Raw genomic sequence first — 19,645 nt, 5'->3', positions numbered from 1 at the left:
CTTGTTACTATACAAATAATATTTACTCAATTAAATCATACACATTTAAGAAAAAAATTACTGATTGATCGAAGCAAATTTGAATCTCAATTCTAACAGCTGAAAGTAGCCTATCAGTCTTTCAAGACTACTGGCTCTGTCTACCCCGCAAGGGATATAGACGTAATTATATGTATGTATGATCGAAGCACACCCCTACTTAATTCTTAAGTACAGGTCCTTACAAGCTAAAATATGGCATAAGTAAGTAACTTAAGGGCAGTGTAGTAGGAAATAAGATACAAAAACTAAACATGAGACTGACCGCAGTTGCGACAGTGGTGCCTCCTGCGGAAGGCGGTGAAGTGCGCCCGGCAGCGCATGCAGGCGGCCGCCGCGATGTCCGGCACCCACTCCGGCAGCCGCTCCGGCCGCTCCGGCGCCGCGGGCGCGGGGGCGGGGCTGCGGGGGACAAACAAAAGATCAATATAACTAAATACCTACAGGTAAGGCGACAATTTCCCTTTGAATGTATTCTTAATGTCATGTCAAACAATTTGAAACTTTTAGAAAAATATTATCTATTAATTATAGACCTAGACGAACGTATCTTGATCAAATTAAGGGCGTCTTGGTAAAGGGTCAGGTCAAAAGTACCCGAAACCGCCGAGCTTGCATGAAGAGAGTTATGAATGTGGATGAAGCGAAGGAAGTATGCAGAGATCGTGGCAAGTGGAAAGAGGTAGTCTCTGCCTACCCCTCCGGGAAAGAGGCGTGATTTTATGTATGTATGTATTATAAATCATCTCGGCATGTTAACAACTTAGCGGTGGAAGAACAATCTACAGTGCATACGGAACAGTAGCCGGCTGGTTATCAGTCGCTCGGTGACCACGGATCATTGTAACATGATTCATTCGAAACGTTCGAGATATATAAGAAAGTGTGAAACCTGTATTATTTATAAATAGTTTAAAACCAGTAAAAGAAAAATATTGCCAAAAAAAATAATTGCACGAAATCATCAATATTCCTTTCCTCTCTATTTAACAACGTAATGTATTTTCGATTGAATTCTCGAGATTACTGAAGGTCGGGATCAGATAAAGAACACTGTGAGAATATATGCTTATCATAAATTTATCATTCATTCAAATATGCTATGAAAAGACAAGAGAAAATGAGACTATGAAAACGTTCATTCTTCCATAGTACAAGGCCGACATAATGCAACTTCAGATCACTTACGTATAAGTCTTTATCCAATGCCAAATGTACGAAATCGATTTCTTTTTGTAATGAAGAAACCGTTCTACCAAGGTACCAGGCAAATATAACTCATAAGAAGATCACGTTTAACATAAATCTCCACTGACGCTTGCGAATAAATTACTAGTATTATCCACAGATTTTCTTCAAAGCAACCGTTTTAAGTACTAGGCTATCATAACTCATAACATCACTTACGTATAAGTCAAATCTCCTGTAGACACCGAAGCTTGCAAATGGCTGGTGTTATCGACAGATTTCCTTCTCGGTGCTTCTTCGGCGGCGAGAGTGGTCGCGTTGACCGTGTTCCGACGGACCAGACGCGAGTTCGATTCTGAAGGGGTCGAGTCTGATGTGCTGTCCGCGTACACTTCCTCGGCCGAGTATACGCTGTCAAATGAGCTGCCTGGAATCCACACATAATAAAATAAATCCATCAGTAAATCCTACTTCCTACTAATATTATAAATGCGAAAGTTTGTATGTCAGTCCATACTGACATACAAACTTTTGCGTGAAAACTTCTGAACCGATTACGATGAAATTTGGTATGTAGGTAGCTGAAGACCCAGAATAACATATAGACTACTTTATATCCCGAAGTTTACGCGGGATTGATAGGGTTTTCCATGCGGACGAAGTCGCGGGCGGTCTCTAGTATACTATAATTGTAACTGACCGATGTACTAGAACATCTATATATATGAACAGCTGAAGCCAAAAATGTGACTTTTAGAATTTCCGTCTGTTATGTAAATATGTAATTGCAACACGTAAAAACTGTTGCCCCAAATTGTGAGTGGTTTGCTCAGATGTAAGGCTTGGTCTAACTTAAAATTCACTAAGCAGGTTTTTTTTTTGGACTGTGAAACATATTTCACTGGAGTATCTATAGTCTGATTCATAGAGAACACCAACTTCAGGATGTTCAGTACATCAGCAGACAAGTTGATTTGATATGGGACGTGATATATTACCATTCTGGATGACTTGGTCCTCCGTGGCCTCGTACTCGATGGTGTCCTGCTTGTCCGGGGTTGGCTCCGGTGTGTCCGGAGTCTGGTTCATGAGGAACACCGACTTGAGGATGTTCCGTAGATCAGCAGACGAGTTGATTTGATATAGTACGTGATATATTACCATTCTGGATGACTTGGTCCTCCGTGGCCTCGTACTCGATGGTGTCCTGCTTGTCCGGGGTTGGCTCCGGTGTGTCCGGAGTCTGGTTCATGAGGAACACCGACTTGAGGATGTTCCGTAGATCAGCAGACGAGTTGATTTGATATAGTACGTGATATATTACCATTCTGGATGACTTGGTCCTCCGTGGCCTCGTACTCGATGGTGTCCTGCTTGTCCGGGGTTGGCTCCGGTGTGTCCGGAGTCTGGTTCATGAGGAACACCGACTTGAGGATGTTCCGTAGATCAGCAGACGAGTTGATTTGATATAGTACGTGATATATTACCATTCTGGATGACTTGGTCCTCCGTGGCCTCGTACTCGATGGTGTCCTGCTTGTCCGGGGTTGGCTCCGGTGTGTCCGGAGTCTGGTTCATGAGGAACACCGACTTGAGGATGTTCCGTAGATCAGCAGACGAGTTGATTTGATATAGTACGTGATATATTACCATTCTGGATGACTTGGTCCTCCGTGGCCTCGTACTCGCTGGTGTCCTGCTTGTCCGGGGTTGGCTCCGGTGTGTCCGGAGTCTGGTTCATGAGGAACACCGACTTGAGGATGTTCCGTAGATCAGCAGACGAGTTGATTTGATATAGTACGTGATATATTACCATTCTGGATGACTTGGTCCTCCGTGGCCTCGTACTCGATGGTGTCCTGCTTGTCCGGGGTTGGCTCCGGTGTGTCCGGAGTCTGGTTCATGAGGAACACCGACTTGAGGATGTTCCGGAGATCAGCAGCGAAGTTTGTTTGCAGTTGGTCAGCGACGCCAGCGATGCAGACGAACAAACGGTGGATTAGGTCTTCACTTGACCTGGAATCAATAAATCAATATTTAAAAAAAAAACTCATTATTGACAGGCTACTTACAGCCGTAACCACTAAACTGAAACAACGGACTAAAGTTATAATAATAATGAGGAGTGGATCCGATGTAACTTATGATTCATAGGGGATTATTCAAATGCATATGACGCGCTAACGTATGATGGACGTGCTTTATATGATAACATAAAAAAGTCTAAGATGCTCCTAGGACATCTGTGATAAAGTTAAAATTAATCTAAGTTGGACCAATAATCGAATCCGAGAACTGATCAGCTCTACAAACCAAACCAAATTACTGGATTACAGAAGCAGAGAAAATGTGTGCAGATATTTTTTGATATTAAAAATTCAAAACGGTTATTCATTATTATGGGATTTTCGTTTCACAACATTATTTTATTCGACGTCCACAGATGTTGACTAAGCTGCCGCATCCAAAGCGTCAGTGCAAAAGAAGCTATAGCGGTTATAAACTGCACTGGAGCATTTCTTCAATAACGTCAACTTTACAATAATTCAAAGTTGAAAGAGATGATTTAGATTGGACTATAGTTTACAGACAGAGAGCAAGAATGAACCACTGGCATATAAAGAGTGTACATACGTAAACTTTTCCCTGGCTTGTTGTCTCGCCGCCAACTCCTGCGCTTGCAGCGCTAACGCTATTTGCTCATCGTCCGCACATTCCGAAGCGCCGCAAGATGTTCCGCTGAAAAAATATCATAAAAAACTTAGAACTTCAATTAAGATAATGAACATATTTTTATTATTTTGTACCCGGAATTGTTACACCACAAAAATATTTTAAATAAAAAGCTCGACCAAATTTTAAACAAATAACTTTGATATAAAGTGAAGAATTTCTACAAGTTCAAATTGCCTGGGCGGCAGCTATATCATGAATAGAGCGGCCAAAGGTACTAACTTATAATGCATCAAAACATATGGGCAATTCTGGCACGAAATCGCACGTAAGAACAGAGTAGAAACGTCTGTAATAAACATTTCAAATAGATTAACTTACCTCTCGTCCACAAAATGGTCCAAATTCAACCTCAAAGGATTATTATTCTGCGCCGCTCTGCTATCCAACAACACGATCGCTGGCGACCACATTTTACTTTTCTTTCTCTTACTCTTCCCACTCTTTCTCTTCTTATGCCGCGATGAACTCTGCGAAGTGTTCGCGCCACTACAACTAATATTATTGTCTTCAACTAGCGAACTAATTTTCTTATCCGACTCTCTATGCCTTCTTAACTCTGTAATAACTTCGTCTATCGTCATATATTCCTCTTCGGGCACATTCGCGCCCCAGTCTTGTGTTTTATCATTCGTCGCCTCATTCAACCCCTCCTCGTCTGAACTTAACCTATTTAATACATCTATACTCGACGAGCCAGCTTCATTCTTTATAGCATCTTCTTCGACGTAATTAATATTAACAGTGTCATTATTCACATCAGAAAATGAACTTTCCAATGTGTTTTTGGTGTTTTTCTCATCAGGACTATCTAGTACCCTGTTTTGTTTCATGAAATGATTCCCTTTTATATCCTTGCTTTGATCAGTATCAGGCGATCTATCTAAACTAGTATTTTCTGTGCTAACACCGGAATCTACTGGCGATTCGTGATCACTTTCATACCCTAACATAAACTTGACCCTTTCTTCATCTCTATCCATATTCATCTTCGCTGATTGAAAACTAGTATTGTCATTGTCATCATTAGTTTCATCTGGAAAGTTCTGCCTGTATTCCTCGTTGGTCAACAGAAGAGAACTCAAATTCGCATTGGCTATAGATATATTAGTATTTACAATTTCACTGTCGATGCTATCCGGTATAATTAATGGGAGATCATTATTCATCATCGCACCGTTTATATCTAATTCCTCGGAATTGAAAACGGCCGAATTATTGTGTGATAAGGACATGACCGCCGGGTCGTGGTTTATCGCGTTCGGTATTAGATATCCGTGGCTCGTCGAAGGCATACAACTCAATTGTTCGTTCCTCGGCCCCAAGAACTCTGAATCTTCAGTTATGAGTGGCATATCGTTGGTTGAGAACGAATGCTTTTGATGTTCGATTTCAACATCGCTCGCGACAATCGACGAGAGACGATCTGCTATTTCTGTGACTTGTTCGTTCAGTGACGTCACTAGATCGTGGTCAGGCATTTGTCTCTCTGTAGACGTCGACGCCGCGTTGATGACTAAGGGATCGAACATCATAAGGCCGTTTGTGGATAGATTCCTTAGTGATGCTAGGTCATTAGAGTCCGCTCTGCTTTGCTTTCTAGATCTCTCTTCGTGGAATGTGTCAGTGCTGGCGGTGCCTGCGGAGCGGCGCTGCCGGAGCTCCGCGTCGGAGTCGGGCTCCGGCTCGCTGCCGGGCTGCGGGTCGTCGGCGAGGCGCTGCAGGCCGTCTATGAGGGGGGTCATGACCTCGATGTTGTCGGGAAGGTAGTCCCCGTCCGTTATTGTCGGTTCGCTGGAACTAATCGAAATATATTTTCGAGGAGATGATCAAACTGGGGAATATTATACACAATATAATTATTCTTACAATTAGGGAAAAATGATAAAATTTTATGCTTAGGTTTTCTTATGATGATCAAATGTGGTCAAGAGGTGGAGGTCGAGTTTCCTCATTAAGAACGCGACAAACGTACCGTGTCTGTATCTCTTATAACACGAGTTATACAACGCCAATAATCAAACAAGATTTAAAGGTCACGTTTAGATGAATGAATTATTTGATCGAATTTAGATTGCACCTCATTTTATTAATTGAATAAAAATAAAATTGCAGCACGGGAGGAGTAGCAAGCAGTTAGCGCATTAAAACCTTTCCCACTATTATTCATATCAAATACATGATAGTAAAAAATAAAAACCATACCTCTGTGTATACAAATCTCGACAGTGTGCGTGGTCCGCATAGAATCTGGAGACGAACTCGCCTATGTCCGGGTAAGGACATGATTCATCGTTTGTCGTCTCTGCAGCTGAAAATAAAAAGGTTCTGTTAAAATAAATGTTACATAGAGTAGCGACATCAGAGCAGTACAAGATTAATTAAAAAGTCAGACCCCGCCGCCATCTTGGTCACACAGCAACGTCAAAAGTTATGACATTTCCAACTACGTAGTTAAGATTTCATTTCCAAAGTATAAATTTTGGCAAAGCGAATAAAAGATTGAAACATACTAGGTTTAAAAAACAGTCACTTTAAGTAAATTTTCGAACAAATCCATAAACCAAATGTGACATCAATGGTGTAATTAACTAACTACTTATTGTAAGTGTTAATATTTTTTGACTTAAATGTTAGGTCTACATTATAACAATTTCATTTCAGAGGTAAGAGGAAGATCTAAACATGCCTGAATTGACGTCGGCAGGGATCATCTATGTGGGTTTATACGTCAGAAAATGGTCAAAATCTAAAGATTTGCAGCTCGGGACAAGGCTCGCCAAGTTATCTAAGTCCTTATTGATACACAAAACGCGACATGACCTCGTTTAGTTTGTTATTTGTCTATCACGTGACGCAGAAACGACACATTTGTGTAAGTTGAAAGTACATAGCGGCCTCAGAATCTTAAATTTAGTACACATTTAGCACTCTGTATATATGTATGACATGCCGTGACATGCGTATATGTGAGATTAACATGTCCAATATCCAGAGGAGGGAGCCAATCTTATGCTTCTTTAGTACTGGTATTGTACTCACCTAGTTCACTTGATAACTCGTTTAGTACACGTTTATTGCAATCATTTAAAACACGTTAAGCACTTGTTCGGAAGTCATCTAGTATCTATCTAATCTAATATATTTAAACGAGCAATTCTTGTATATATATATAATCAGGATCTCGGAAACGGCTCCAACGATTTTCATGAAAGTTACAGATTAGGGGCTCAAGGAATCGATTTATCAAAATCCTAGGTTCGAGAAAAGCTCGTTTCCCAAGACATATAAACATACTAAAGTAAGATGTTTGCAAAACTTGACTAATATTGAAACACGTTCTACCAAAAACAAAAAACTGAGCAACGCTCGGTCAACCAGGTACTACTAAGTATAAAAACGTGAAAAGCTGTTATACTGACCTGGTGGCAGGTCGAGGCTGGCCAGGCCGGCCACGCCCTCGTTGGTGCACAGCAGCCGCTCCAGCGCGCACAGCTCGCGCCGCTCCAGCGTCCACAGCAGCGAGCGGATCTTGTGCAGCAGCGTGCGGAACGGCCGGAACATGTCCGACATCTCCTCTGGGAAAAACAATGCAAATACATTAGTGCTGTCAACAAGAAACGAATCCTATTCTTTTTTCGTTCTCACAATGTCGTAAAGGGTCAAAGTACCTAATATTAGAATGTTCTAAAATCAATGAATCATTTAGAAAATTCATAAGTTCGCGAAAATCACGACCCGATATTAAGCTTATGAGTTACCTCTAGCAAGACATAATTTATTTTATTTTATTTCCATGGAATTTTGCCGTGTGATTCCCGGAACCAATACAAAAAAGAATAGGACCACTCCATCTCTTTCCCATGGATGTCGTAAAAGGCGACTAAGGGATAGGCTTATCTACAACTTGGGTTTCTTTTTAGGCAATGCGCTAGCAACCTGTCACTGTTTGAATCTCAATTCTAACATTAGGCCAAATAGCTGAACGTGGCCATTCAGTCTTTTCGGGACTGTTGGCTCTGTCTACCCCACAAGGGATATAGACGTGACCATATGTATGTATGTATGTAACAAGAACAACAAACAAAGGAAAGGTAAGTTCCTCTTATTAAACAGTGGGAGAAACAAATACATATGTACAAGAAATGTACTACATAGGTAGTTTAAGAGTCGACGACACGACCAAAGAGACTACATCTCAATCTAAATGTAGCATATAGAGTTAACCAAATATCTAGTTATCCGCATTGAACTCTATGACGCGGTAATAATAGGCAAATTTGCAGTGATTTTGGATAGGTTGATATGCTACTAACCTACCTAATATATCTTTTTTGAACGAATTTGCTTATTTCGGACATTTTTTGTAAGATTTAAATCTATAGATAACCCTAAAATTACCGTGACGAAATCATACCTGGCGGTTTGTCTATGCTCAACGGCCCACTGGAGTAAATGAGGAGGCCGCTTACTATGGCGAGGCGAGGCACCGCGAACATCAACGCTGGATCGTAGGAGTCCACCTGGATAACAAAAAATACAATCAATTTTTGATGCACATTGCAGGCAATTTTCATTGTAATACTAAACATGGACATCGAAATTCTCAGACAGGAATATGATTAAAACGCCTTGGCGAGTTCTAAAATTGTTGCGGTTTAGGAGAAAAATTCTGACACCATTGTTTGCATAGTTAAGGCAACTAGTCAATAAGGTGAAAGGCACATTGTAAAATAGACTTGACATACCCGATCCTAACTCATGGTCAAAGTCCCGCAAACCCAGGTTCCTCTCCAGAAAGGTGAGAATGTATGCAGGGACTAACGCCAGGAGAAAGATTGATTATTATCCCTAAGAGGCTGAATTCGTAAACAGAACGACTATTTGATGAGCTTCTACATCATTGTTTATTTCTCACTCTGATAATGGCGGAATCTAGGGATAGGGAAATCTAAATACCTATGGTTATATCTTCAATTACACGTAGTCACCAATGCATTCTGACCGGTAATATCAAGAATTGAGAAGAAAGGTCTTTAAGATACCTGCTCCTGCGTCAGCAAGTTCTGCTTGAGCGCGCGCCGCAAGCTCTCAGAGAACAGCACGCAGATCAGCTGCTGGGCTTCGAACTCGTGCGGCGTCTTCACGTTCACCATGGCGCTGACGTAGCACAGCTCAAACTCCGCGAACAGTCTGCAAATATTATTATATTTATATAATAAAAGACCAGATTGATAATGGTATATCCTCAATTCTTAACTCCACTTGCTACGATCCTTACAGACCTCCCGCTTCCTCTAGACTCATTACTCTTTAAATTTTTTTTTTCTCTCGATTCGCTAAATATATAAATATATATGTTATATGTTATGGAAGTATGCAGAGATCGTGGCAAGTGGAAAGAGGTAGTCTCTGCCTACCCCTCCGGGAAAGAGGCGTGATTGACATGACATTTGACAACATGACTATTGAGTGACATAATATGTATGTATGTAGGTTATATGTTTTAAAACCTTGAGTTTCTTATACGTTTCGCTGTTACCCCATAACTATAACGTAGGGATTTTGAAAACAAAAGTGTGTGCGCATTATTTGAGCCCGCGTGCACTACCTTATTAAGCTCTCATGCAGATAGAAGTCAAATGATAATTTGAGAAAAATGATTTTGTTTACCATAAGTGCAGAAGAGAAAATGTTATAATAAACTTTAGTTCCATCAGTAACATGGCGAAACAATAACGGTAGGTTACTACGGAACACTAAAAAGTTGTCCCAAAGGGTGATTGGTTACCCTTTGAAAAGTAAAAATATAAAAAGGAAAGTATTAACAGCATATACAATTAAAAAACAAAAACATGATATGTAAAAATTATGTCATTTTTTTCATTCAAGTTTCTGGCCGGTTTTTTGTTGATGTCTATTTTTATGCCAAAACTAGTTTATAAAAGTCACGTCATGCTTTAATTATTTACCCAAAATAGTCCGTCATCATAAAACCTGTCCTTATAAAGCACTTGTGCAGTAGATGCTTACTAAAGGTTCAGTCTAATATTAAATTTGAATGCTTAACCGTGATGGAAAGGAAGATGATGGCTTGATGGATTTTGGCCTAATAATATTAAGATCCATTTTCGAACGGACGGACAAACGTTTTGTTTCGGACACATTTTGAGCGGGATTGTGAGTCATAAACGTCTTTGCTCAATTTTAAAAAAGACAGTGGCATTCTCACGTTTCACTCGGACTCGACGACAATTTTTCAATAAAAGAAATATAGTAATAAGATACAGACCTGTCAAATATCCTCAAGCTCTCGTGCAGCATATCGTCATGCTGCGAGAGCGCCAACTCGCGCGGTCTCAGACACTGCTCTCGGAGCAGAGAGCGCACGGTCTCGAGGCTGCGCGTGAGAGCCTTGGCCAGGGGACGCATGGCCGCCGATTCCTCCTCGCGGTTCATTATGGAGGAGCCGGCTGCTAGGCACTGGAAAGTTGGAAATAATTTAAGGAATTGAAAAAAAAAAGAAAGAAAATCCCCAAAAAAGTATCAATCGACGTAAGAATCATATCGCTGCCATACTTGATGTGGTAGTAGTGGTGGCCATGACAAACGCCAGGATAATGATTACAGATGTATATATTTATATATATCCGGGGCAAATTACACAGATATAACACTATTCTATTAAACCAATGAAACTTTGAAAATACGCAAAATGGACCGCATAAAATGGAAAAAATAATAATAATAATAATGCTAGTAGCGAATACTAGCAATGTAAGCAATAGAATAAAAGGTAATACCTCAGCTCCAAACCACAGCTGTCCAGCCAGATTATCCTGGAGCACGTCCTCGGGAAATTTGACCCGAAAACCGCGCGCCACCCGCTCGTCTCCTAGCAGCTGGTCCATTATCTGACTTGTGATGTTTAGCACTCGGTCCTGCAAATTGGGAGTTTAAAAAATGTTAATACTACAAAAGAATTAGTACAAAAATTAAACATCATTTCGAAAGGGTTAGCGTCGTGTTATGTTTAGCAAATAAAAACAGTACCTACAACTTCTCTTTCTCAGGCGCTATAAGTGAATAAGTAATGAAAAGTAATAAAATCTTATTTTCTTTCTTATTATTAAAAATTCTTTATCATAATCTTGTAAATAGGGTCACAGAGATGAGACGGAGTCACCTGTTTAATAAGTTTGTTTGTTTATAAACTCTTTATTGCACATAAAAAATAAATATAACAAATTGCAATAAGTTTTGTTGTATATGCTCTCTCAGGTATATAAGTAGGTATAAACGAATCTCAGCGTAAGTGGGTACGGCAAGACTTAACTTCTGACTCTCTCATAGAGTATTTCTATGACATTCTGGGTTGTTTGCTTAAAACGCAACGGTTCACCGACGACTGAATGTATCTTCAAATTTGCATTATGTAACTGTTTAATGCGTTGGCAGTTATACGATAAATTGACTGCCTGTCGACAACCCTCCCTGAGAAAGTCTTCAACGCCAATTCACATTAATTCATTTCGTTAAACATTAAAATGCGCTCTTTCCGGCAACACCGAATAACGAGTTTTGAATGACATTAAACATAATAATAGCATTATTGATTTCACGATATCGTATTGATGAAATCGGCCTCGGCGACAGACGTGGAAGCACGTCTCGAGTTCACGGTCTGACACCCCGCGGGGTTACGTTTTTCTAATTTATCATTATTAAGGGTAACCGGGAAATTGTATTACTATAGAATAATATAGTCTGAAGGTTCCAAATTCTTTTTCTAAGAAGAATAAAATGAAATCAATGGGAATGCTGGCAGAGATTTATTGGAAAGAAGCTGTGACTATATACCATATTTCTATGTATTTCTATCTTCTATTGATGTTTTGTATACAAAAGTTTTATGTACCTAAACAAAAGTGATCATATCTACAAATTACAGTGGAGAAAGTTGTGAGGCAGCAACTCTTGATTATAAGTGTAGCTGTGGACCGAGCAACATGAAGAGAACTGACAAGGAAGGCCGACCCCAAATAAATGGGAAGAATTAGTCGACAAAACACGACGACATTGAAGCAACTGACCTTCTCTGAATATTTACTTATGGATTAGACTTTTCATTAACATTTTTAACTTGTTGTTAGTGAAGCGTTGTCCAAATCAAAAATAAAAAGCATTTTGTTTGAAGAAGAAGTCGACCATGGGAAGAAGCCAAGGATAAGAGAAATATCTCTTATCTTCCAAATAATAGCACACTTTAGGTATGGCAAAACAAAGAGATTATATTTTTATTCTTCGTGCAGCGTACAGTTATAAATATGATTCATAATATATTTTAGAAAAAAAAACGTCTGTACGATATCGATAAACTTACACAATCTTTATATAAACTTTGCTAAAATAAATATAATTAGATAAAATAAATTTACCATTGAAATTGTTAGGAATAGGGATTCCCCAGTGCACGTGGCATTGAAAACCGGTGATACATGACAAGATAAAACAGATACGATGCATAAACCAACACCAACTTTTGGCGTAGTGTAATTTAGAAATTTTATTGGACTAAGTACGGTCCTTTTGTAACTTTTGCCTTTACCAACCAATCATTTTTTAGCTTTAGAACTAAACATAACTTCAGGATATGATGATGGATAGCCACCAAAGATATAATATTTACCGAATATTTTAGGTGGCGAATAATATTAGTCTTTTTCAATTATTATTTAAACAATCGAGCCAACAGTCTCTTGAGATTCCGAATGTCACTTTCATCGATCGAGTCTTTGAGTCGTTGCCATCCCATCGCTCAAAAGAAGAAGCCCAAGTTTATAAGTATGTATATCCTTTGAATAACTTTTATATATATGTATGTTTACTGTATTATATACCTACAATGACCTACATACAGTATTATAATTTTATTTTATTAAAAATTATTTTGCACGGTATTTTCTCTGATTTATCACTTACATACATAAATACCTACATATGGCCACGTCTATATCCCTTGCGGGGTAGACAGAGCCAACAGTCTTGAAAAGACTGAATGGCCACGTTCAGCTATTTGGCTTAATGATAAATTTATCATTTATTTACCTAAAAATAAATATTTCGGCGGTAATTGCATCGTCCTTACCGCTTTGTGAGGAAACCGTGTCAAATATTCCAATATATTCAAATGAGAGTGCGAGTGAACGATTAGTGCAAAACACGGCCGGTTTGGGCAGGCCATTCGAACCAGTTCGACGACATGTTGGCTGTTACGTCTGCTTTTTATGCGTATTACTGTACCATTGTACTGCGTAGTTACGATGGATTAATTTACCTATGTGACATATATATTTAAAGTTGAACTGACCTTCATAGCCAAACATCTGGTGGCAGCAAATATATATTTTAACTTTAAAAAAATAATAAGTAAGAACAAAGTCTATTCGCAAATAAAAACGTGAAATTAAATAGTTTAGGCGAAGGCAGATAAATATAAATTGATTTCTTTTCCATAGAGGGCGTCATGTCAGGTATATCTGCCTTTAACTGTACTAATTATTACGTGGTTCTGAGCGTTTTTCATCTAAAATGTAAATTGCGACAAAATTGAGACCTATGTAAAATTGTGACGGCCGGTATGTATGGGTATAAGAGCCAGATGCATAAATTCCATGTTTGCCAATAATTTGCATAAAAAAATATTAGTATGCAAATTAATCATTAATTATTCATTGCCACTCGTATAAATACCAAAACCCAGTGCGATTGTTTCTCTACTTGCACTCTGAACGTCTGATGAAGCTGTAAAGGCTTGATGATGAACCACATACCCTATAATATATCCTCCTATCTGCTGACAGAAGCTTCTCCAAGACATGATCAGTCTTGGCTGCCATGGAAGTCAGGCTTAATGGCTCCGGCGCCATTACTCTCCGGATTCAGGTCGGCCCAAGCAAGGAGAGGTAGTTATGTAAATGGTTTTCTGAGTGGTGTTTCTCTTCAAACTATTGGACACTTACTGTGTAGCCCTGCATGCAGACAAACGCTTAATCAAAGTTCGTGAATACTCCTGCACTTCAGTGACATCATACTGACTGGTCTACTCAATTATATAATACCCAGACTGCTTGCTAAAAAGAAATGTATTTTAATGGTCAAAAGATCCAAATATTGACACGGAAAAAAAACTTGTATCTATATCAGTAGGTACGTAGAACGCATAATACACATAGTAGGTATGTCAGATGATAACAATAACAAATCATTCGCATGCGAAAGTAAATGTCAACGGTATTTTTATCTTGAACACATACATTCGCGGAAATGATTTCATTGTTCAGAATTTAAAAATATTACTCATGTAAAACGTGTTACAAGCATATTATTTCTCGAGTTGATCGAAACATTATGCAGTATGTAAAAGAGCATGCAGGGATTGTGGTAAGTGTGAAAAGATGTAATCCCTGTTCAACTTACGTTATGTAAGATCAAAACATACCAGAACTAATATCAATTCCAAAATGAGAGATCAACTAAATGTGGCCTTTAAGTCTTGTATAATATCATAACGATGTTTATATGATCACAACAAGTTGTTTTTATTAATTTAAGAGGTTGCATGCTGTTCTCGTTGCAAAGAAAAATCATAGTGTGTGCCATCTGCTTTTCTTTCCGCACAAACTGTACTGAAGACTGTCCACAGAAAGGCTGTGATTTAGGATTTTTTAATTATACATGATGGGTGCAGTTACTATTTCTGAACCTCAATTCCAATAAAGACAACCAGATAAACGTGCACTTCGAATCTTGGAACCATGACGTTGGTTTACCCCCTTAGGCATACAAACTTGGTATACGTTTATTAGTTAAAGGTGTTTAGTAATATGTGTCGACGGTTCAAAAGGATGAAATTATATGACTGGATTTCTTCTACCTAATAGTCACCTAATCGGTTTCGCCAACGACCATTTTCGCATTATTATAAGCAATAATAATAAAATGTAAGAGGGACGCACGCTTTCTAGAAACGCGGCAGTGTTGGAACCAGTAAGTCGATACAGCTTCGAAAGTGGAGTAAAATTTATTGACTAGCCATCGACTGCGGTTTCGTTTACTTTCCAAAGAGATTTCAATATAACAAAAAATTAAATGTTATATTATCTGAGAAGTCTACCTAAACATTATCACAAGGAACTTACCCGTGGCGAAGTTATCATACGTTTTTGACAAAAAAGACAAATTTGGATCAATATGAATGTAGTTCATCCACGCGAAGGAAGTATGTAGAGATCGTGGCAAGTGGAAAGATCTAGTCTCTGCCTACCCCTCCGGGAAAAGGCGTGATTTTATGTATGTAGTATGTATGTTGAATCTAGGAAATTCAAGTATGAAACCTATCTTCCACCAACACTCTTAGATTGCATGAAAAAGGACAGTAGCACTTGGTAGTAGGATAAAACTAATTGTTGTTCTAGCCACGAGATATTTTACACATTTTTGCGGCACCACCATTGCGGAATTAATGCTATCTCTTTTTTTAATAAATCTCAAGTTTGGTTTAATTATACGATAGTCAAAGAAATTAAAAAATTTGTGAATTTCATATTCGGTCGGAGTTCGGACGCGGATAGTTTCCTGACATTGGTTTTCATTCGTCATATGGTTATTGGACCGGCAAGTTACGAGTACCTACGCTAAAACTTGGTCATATGAAACCAATTTCGAGCAAGTTTCACTGGCGGTCAAAACACAAATACTTTGTCCCGCCAATTCATATAAAGTTGATTTTAATTATATTTAGTAACCATTGCAAAAAATTGTACCGTGTGATTCCCGGCACCAATATAAAAAAGAATAGGACCACTAAATCTCTTTTCCATGTTTGAATCTCAATACTATTAATAAGCCAAGCGGCGTAGCGTGGCCTTTCAATCTTTTGATGACTGTTGGCTCTGTTTACCCCGCACGATATAGACGTGATTATATGTTATATTATAATATGTTGTAAAGAATATAAGATATAGATCCACATTATGTTGTCTGAATGTAAAACTACTAAATCAAAATTACTTAATCCCCCGCGACAGGACTAGATTAATAAAGACATAATGAAAGACATAAATAACAGAAATGAAATATGGCAAAATTACAAAACGAACCCACAAAATATATTTTTGGAAAAAGAATTTAAAGTTGCTAGATCTAAAGCATTCAACAACATACAGAAAACTAAAAAATCGTATTACTTTAAGTACTTCAAAGAACACACAAGCAAACCGAAGAAGATGTGGAGGGCTATTCAAGAATTGGCTAACAACAAAAGAAGAGATCCTGTGAAGCTGAACAAACTTGTCATGGACTCAGCGACAGTAACGGATGAACAAGAAATTTGCGAATGTTTCAATCGCTTCTTTTCCACCATTGGCTCAACTCTTGCTTCCCAAATCCCGAAAAATCGATTAGCCGGCACTCGTACTTCACGTGCATCTGCAACGAGATCTACTGAACTCACGAACTTCGCACCGGCAACCGCAGACGAAATCAGTCAGATAATTGATGATCTGGACCCCAATACGAGTTCCGGTATTGACGGAATCAGCCCAAAAACAATTAAGTGTCTGAAGAACGTAATCCTCATTCCCCTCACGGACTGTATAAATTATTGTCTGGAACGAGGAGTTTTCCCGGATTCCCTAAAACTTGCCAAAGTTACACCTATCTACAAGTCCAGTAGTAAATCTGACCCATGTAACTATCGCCCAATTTCGGTTCTGCCTGTTATTTCTAAAATATTTGAAAGAATAATTTATTTTCGCCTAGAAAAATATCTGACCTCGATAGACTTTCTGTACAAAAAACAATATGGTTTTAGACCCAAATCGAATACGCTCTCGGCGACCGTGGACCTCGTAACCAAAATCAAAAACAAAATTGATGAAAAACAAATAGTTATCGGTATATTCATCGACTTAAAAAAGGCGTTTGATACCATCAGCCACAAATTACTCCTCAAAAAACTGTCTGACATTGGTATATCTGGAAAGGCACACGATATGTTCAGATCATATTTTGAAAATCGTAGACAAATAGTCAAAATAGGTATACATCAAAGTTCTACCAGTCAAATTGATTTCGGTATCCCACAAGGTTCAATATTGGGTCCACTTCTGTTCCTCATATATGTCAATAACATCCAACACATAGGCCTAAATGCAGATATCTCTCTCTACGCAGACGACACAAGTTTATTCTATTACGGTAATTCAATTAACAATATGATATCTAAAGCCCAAAAAGACTTGAATAAATTAAATAAATGGTTCTTGTCAAATTTACTTACAGTTAATGCCGATAAAACAAATTATGTCGTATTCACTGCAAAAAACAAGAAAATAAGTGAACCAATACAACTTAAGATAAATGACATAGAACTTAAACAAACAACTAGTGAAAAATATCTTGGACTCAATTTGGATCACTACCTTAACTGGAATAAACATATAAATTTAATCAAAGCTAAACTAACCTCATTAACCGGTACTTTGCGTGGAGTAACAAATTGCCTTCCACATAAAATAAAAAATTTATAACTCCCTAGTAAAACCGCATATAGACTATTTGATTGAGATCTGGGGTACAGCAAACCAAACTAATTTAAAAACAATACAAGTAGCTCAAAATAAACTTATAAAATGTCTTTTTAATTATGACTTCAAAACACCTACTGTTAATATATACAAAAATACAAAAATAATGACAATAAGGCAAACATACTTATACTACACATGCCTGTTAATATATAAAATTATAAATAACCATGTCCACACACTAATATCTTTCCGTAGAAAAAGTGAAATACAAAAAATCAAACTACGCAGCGCAAACCATTTAATACTACGCACTCCAAGAACAAACTATGGAAGATTTAACATACAATATGAAGGAGCGAAAATGTATAATAACCTACCAAAAGAGATGAAAGGAGTAAAATCAATAGCTATTTTTAAAAGAAAACTAAAAACATATATACACGATTTTTATAATTAACAAACTTACATCACCTTGCGGAAAACAAACAAATATAACATTACAAAAAAAAAAAAAAAAACAAACTAAATTCATTGCTGACACATCTAGAATAAAGTAATCCTTGTGTTGCCGGGCGCGATCGCTTGCAGTCGATGACGAAGACGACGTCACTCCGTAGCTCCGTAGATCTACCCTACTATTTTTTTTCATATTTATTATTCTATACCCTCTGTGTCGAGGCTATTGGTTTTTTTATATTTATATTTATTTTGTATAAAATGCATGCCCATACTTTATATAAATATTGTTTTCTCAGTAAGTGATTTATTTTATGTAAATCTTATGAGAATAAAGTTAAAGTTATTCTAAACCTAAACCTTACCCCGCACGATATAGACGTGATTATATGTTATATTATAATATGTTGTAAAGAATATAAGATGTAGATCCACATTATGTGGTCCACAGATTTTTTTACAATAAAATATAAAGATTAACTATAAATAAAACAGAAAGGGCATCCCGACGGAGGATCTTATTGAAATGCGTATGGAAATAGAAAAGCACTTTAACAAGATTGCACAACTGGTTGGCAATACGATGTAGTTTTATGTGTTTCTGCTGACCTATGGTGCATCATATTAAGCAAACAAGTCATTGGAAATACTATTTTTATAGGCTCTACAACTACAAGGATAAAATACTTTAAAAATAATAATAGTCTTTTTCACCGTATCAAGCAAAGTGCAATTTTTGTAAAAAAAATACTCATGTGATCTTTAATCAGAAATGTATTTAAATATATGACGAGAATGCACAATGTTAAACTATTATCCGGTGTACAAAATACAGGTCATATATAGGTCTCTATATGTAACTTAGTTTATTGTCACAATGGAATTGCATTTTCAATAAATGTATGTTCATTATGTACAGAAGAATATTTAATGCTTGTTCTGCACACATACTCAAAAACTCTTCACCAAATTATATGCAAGCTTAAAGCATCAAAAAGTTTCAAAAGCTCTAAGTATTCAACTGTTCTTCTTACATGTTTTGAAGTAAAAGAAAGTAGAAAGTCATATCGTGCGTGCGCCAGATGTCCAATCTGGTATAGGAGTGATATGAGAGATTATCGACAAATATTAATAGGGTCATTATGTGCATATCCTAAAAACACTTTGTGTCTGCGTGCCTTTAAAATCTGGAAGTTGAAATAACAAAATGTAATATTTCCCAGATGCTTTTTAAATGATAATTTCTGATAATAATGAATCTGGATTGACATGTCCCATAATAATGAATAAAAAATTAGAATTAGAATTGCATTCTCAAGTATGGAAAATGGTACTTCATAATGTTTTTAAAATTCCACATTTTGGTTCTGCGTTTGTACGTTACCCCTACATGCACGTTACATAAATGCCTTGGTACCTTAAACCTGTCGTTGCATTTCGTGATAAAACAATTAAGTATGTGTGATAAAATTATGCTTGAGTTTCGAAATGTATTGTTTTGTGTGCTCGACGATAAGACTTAAAATAATACTGCAACCGCTTCATTGTAAATGAGATAACAGTTATGGACGCTCCTTTCTTAGAAATTATACATCAAAGCATAAAGGACACTAACGTATCAAGCAGGCCGGATAACA

General features: G+C 37.7%; 2 protein-coding genes across 2 annotated transcripts in view; one reads left to right on the top strand and one right to left on the bottom strand.

The window, feature by feature from the left end:
- The window catches only part of LOC106130748 (lateral signaling target protein 2 homolog), a 33,523-nt gene that overhangs the window by 2,484 nt on the left and 11,394 nt on the right, over nucleotides 1–19,645 (bottom strand). Inside the window, exons 3-13 of the mRNA XM_060950961.1 lie at nucleotides 10,764–10,901; nucleotides 10,253–10,443; nucleotides 9,006–9,153; nucleotides 8,378–8,483; nucleotides 7,383–7,538; nucleotides 6,166–6,271; nucleotides 4,282–5,760; nucleotides 3,862–3,966; nucleotides 3,041–3,243; nucleotides 1,447–1,654; nucleotides 305–441 (exon numbers count right to left, since the gene is read on the bottom strand). Coding sequence (XP_060806944.1) covers nucleotides 305–441; nucleotides 1,447–1,654; nucleotides 3,041–3,243; nucleotides 3,862–3,966; nucleotides 4,282–5,760; nucleotides 6,166–6,271; nucleotides 7,383–7,538; nucleotides 8,378–8,483; nucleotides 9,006–9,153; nucleotides 10,253–10,443; nucleotides 10,764–10,901 — 2,977 coding nt within the window. The remainder of the gene's footprint in view (nucleotides 1–304; nucleotides 442–1,446; nucleotides 1,655–3,040; nucleotides 3,244–3,861; nucleotides 3,967–4,281; nucleotides 5,761–6,165; nucleotides 6,272–7,382; nucleotides 7,539–8,377; nucleotides 8,484–9,005; nucleotides 9,154–10,252; nucleotides 10,444–10,763; nucleotides 10,902–19,645) is intronic.
- The window catches only part of LOC106130715 (pro-corazonin), a 34,481-nt gene continuing 29,124 nt past the window's right edge, over nucleotides 14,289–19,645 (top strand). Inside the window, exon 1 of the mRNA XM_060950960.1 lies at nucleotides 14,289–14,403. Coding sequence (XP_060806943.1) covers nucleotides 14,371–14,403 — 33 coding nt within the window. The 5' untranslated portion in view covers nucleotides 14,289–14,370. The remainder of the gene's footprint in view (nucleotides 14,404–19,645) is intronic.

Source organism: Amyelois transitella, chromosome 23, assembly GCF_032362555.1.
Source record: "Amyelois transitella isolate CPQ chromosome 23, ilAmyTran1.1, whole genome shotgun sequence".
Taxonomy (NCBI): domain Eukaryota; kingdom Metazoa; phylum Arthropoda; class Insecta; order Lepidoptera; family Pyralidae; genus Amyelois; species Amyelois transitella.
Note: the sequence above shows the minus strand (reverse complement) of the source record. Positions and strands in the feature narration are given on the sequence as shown.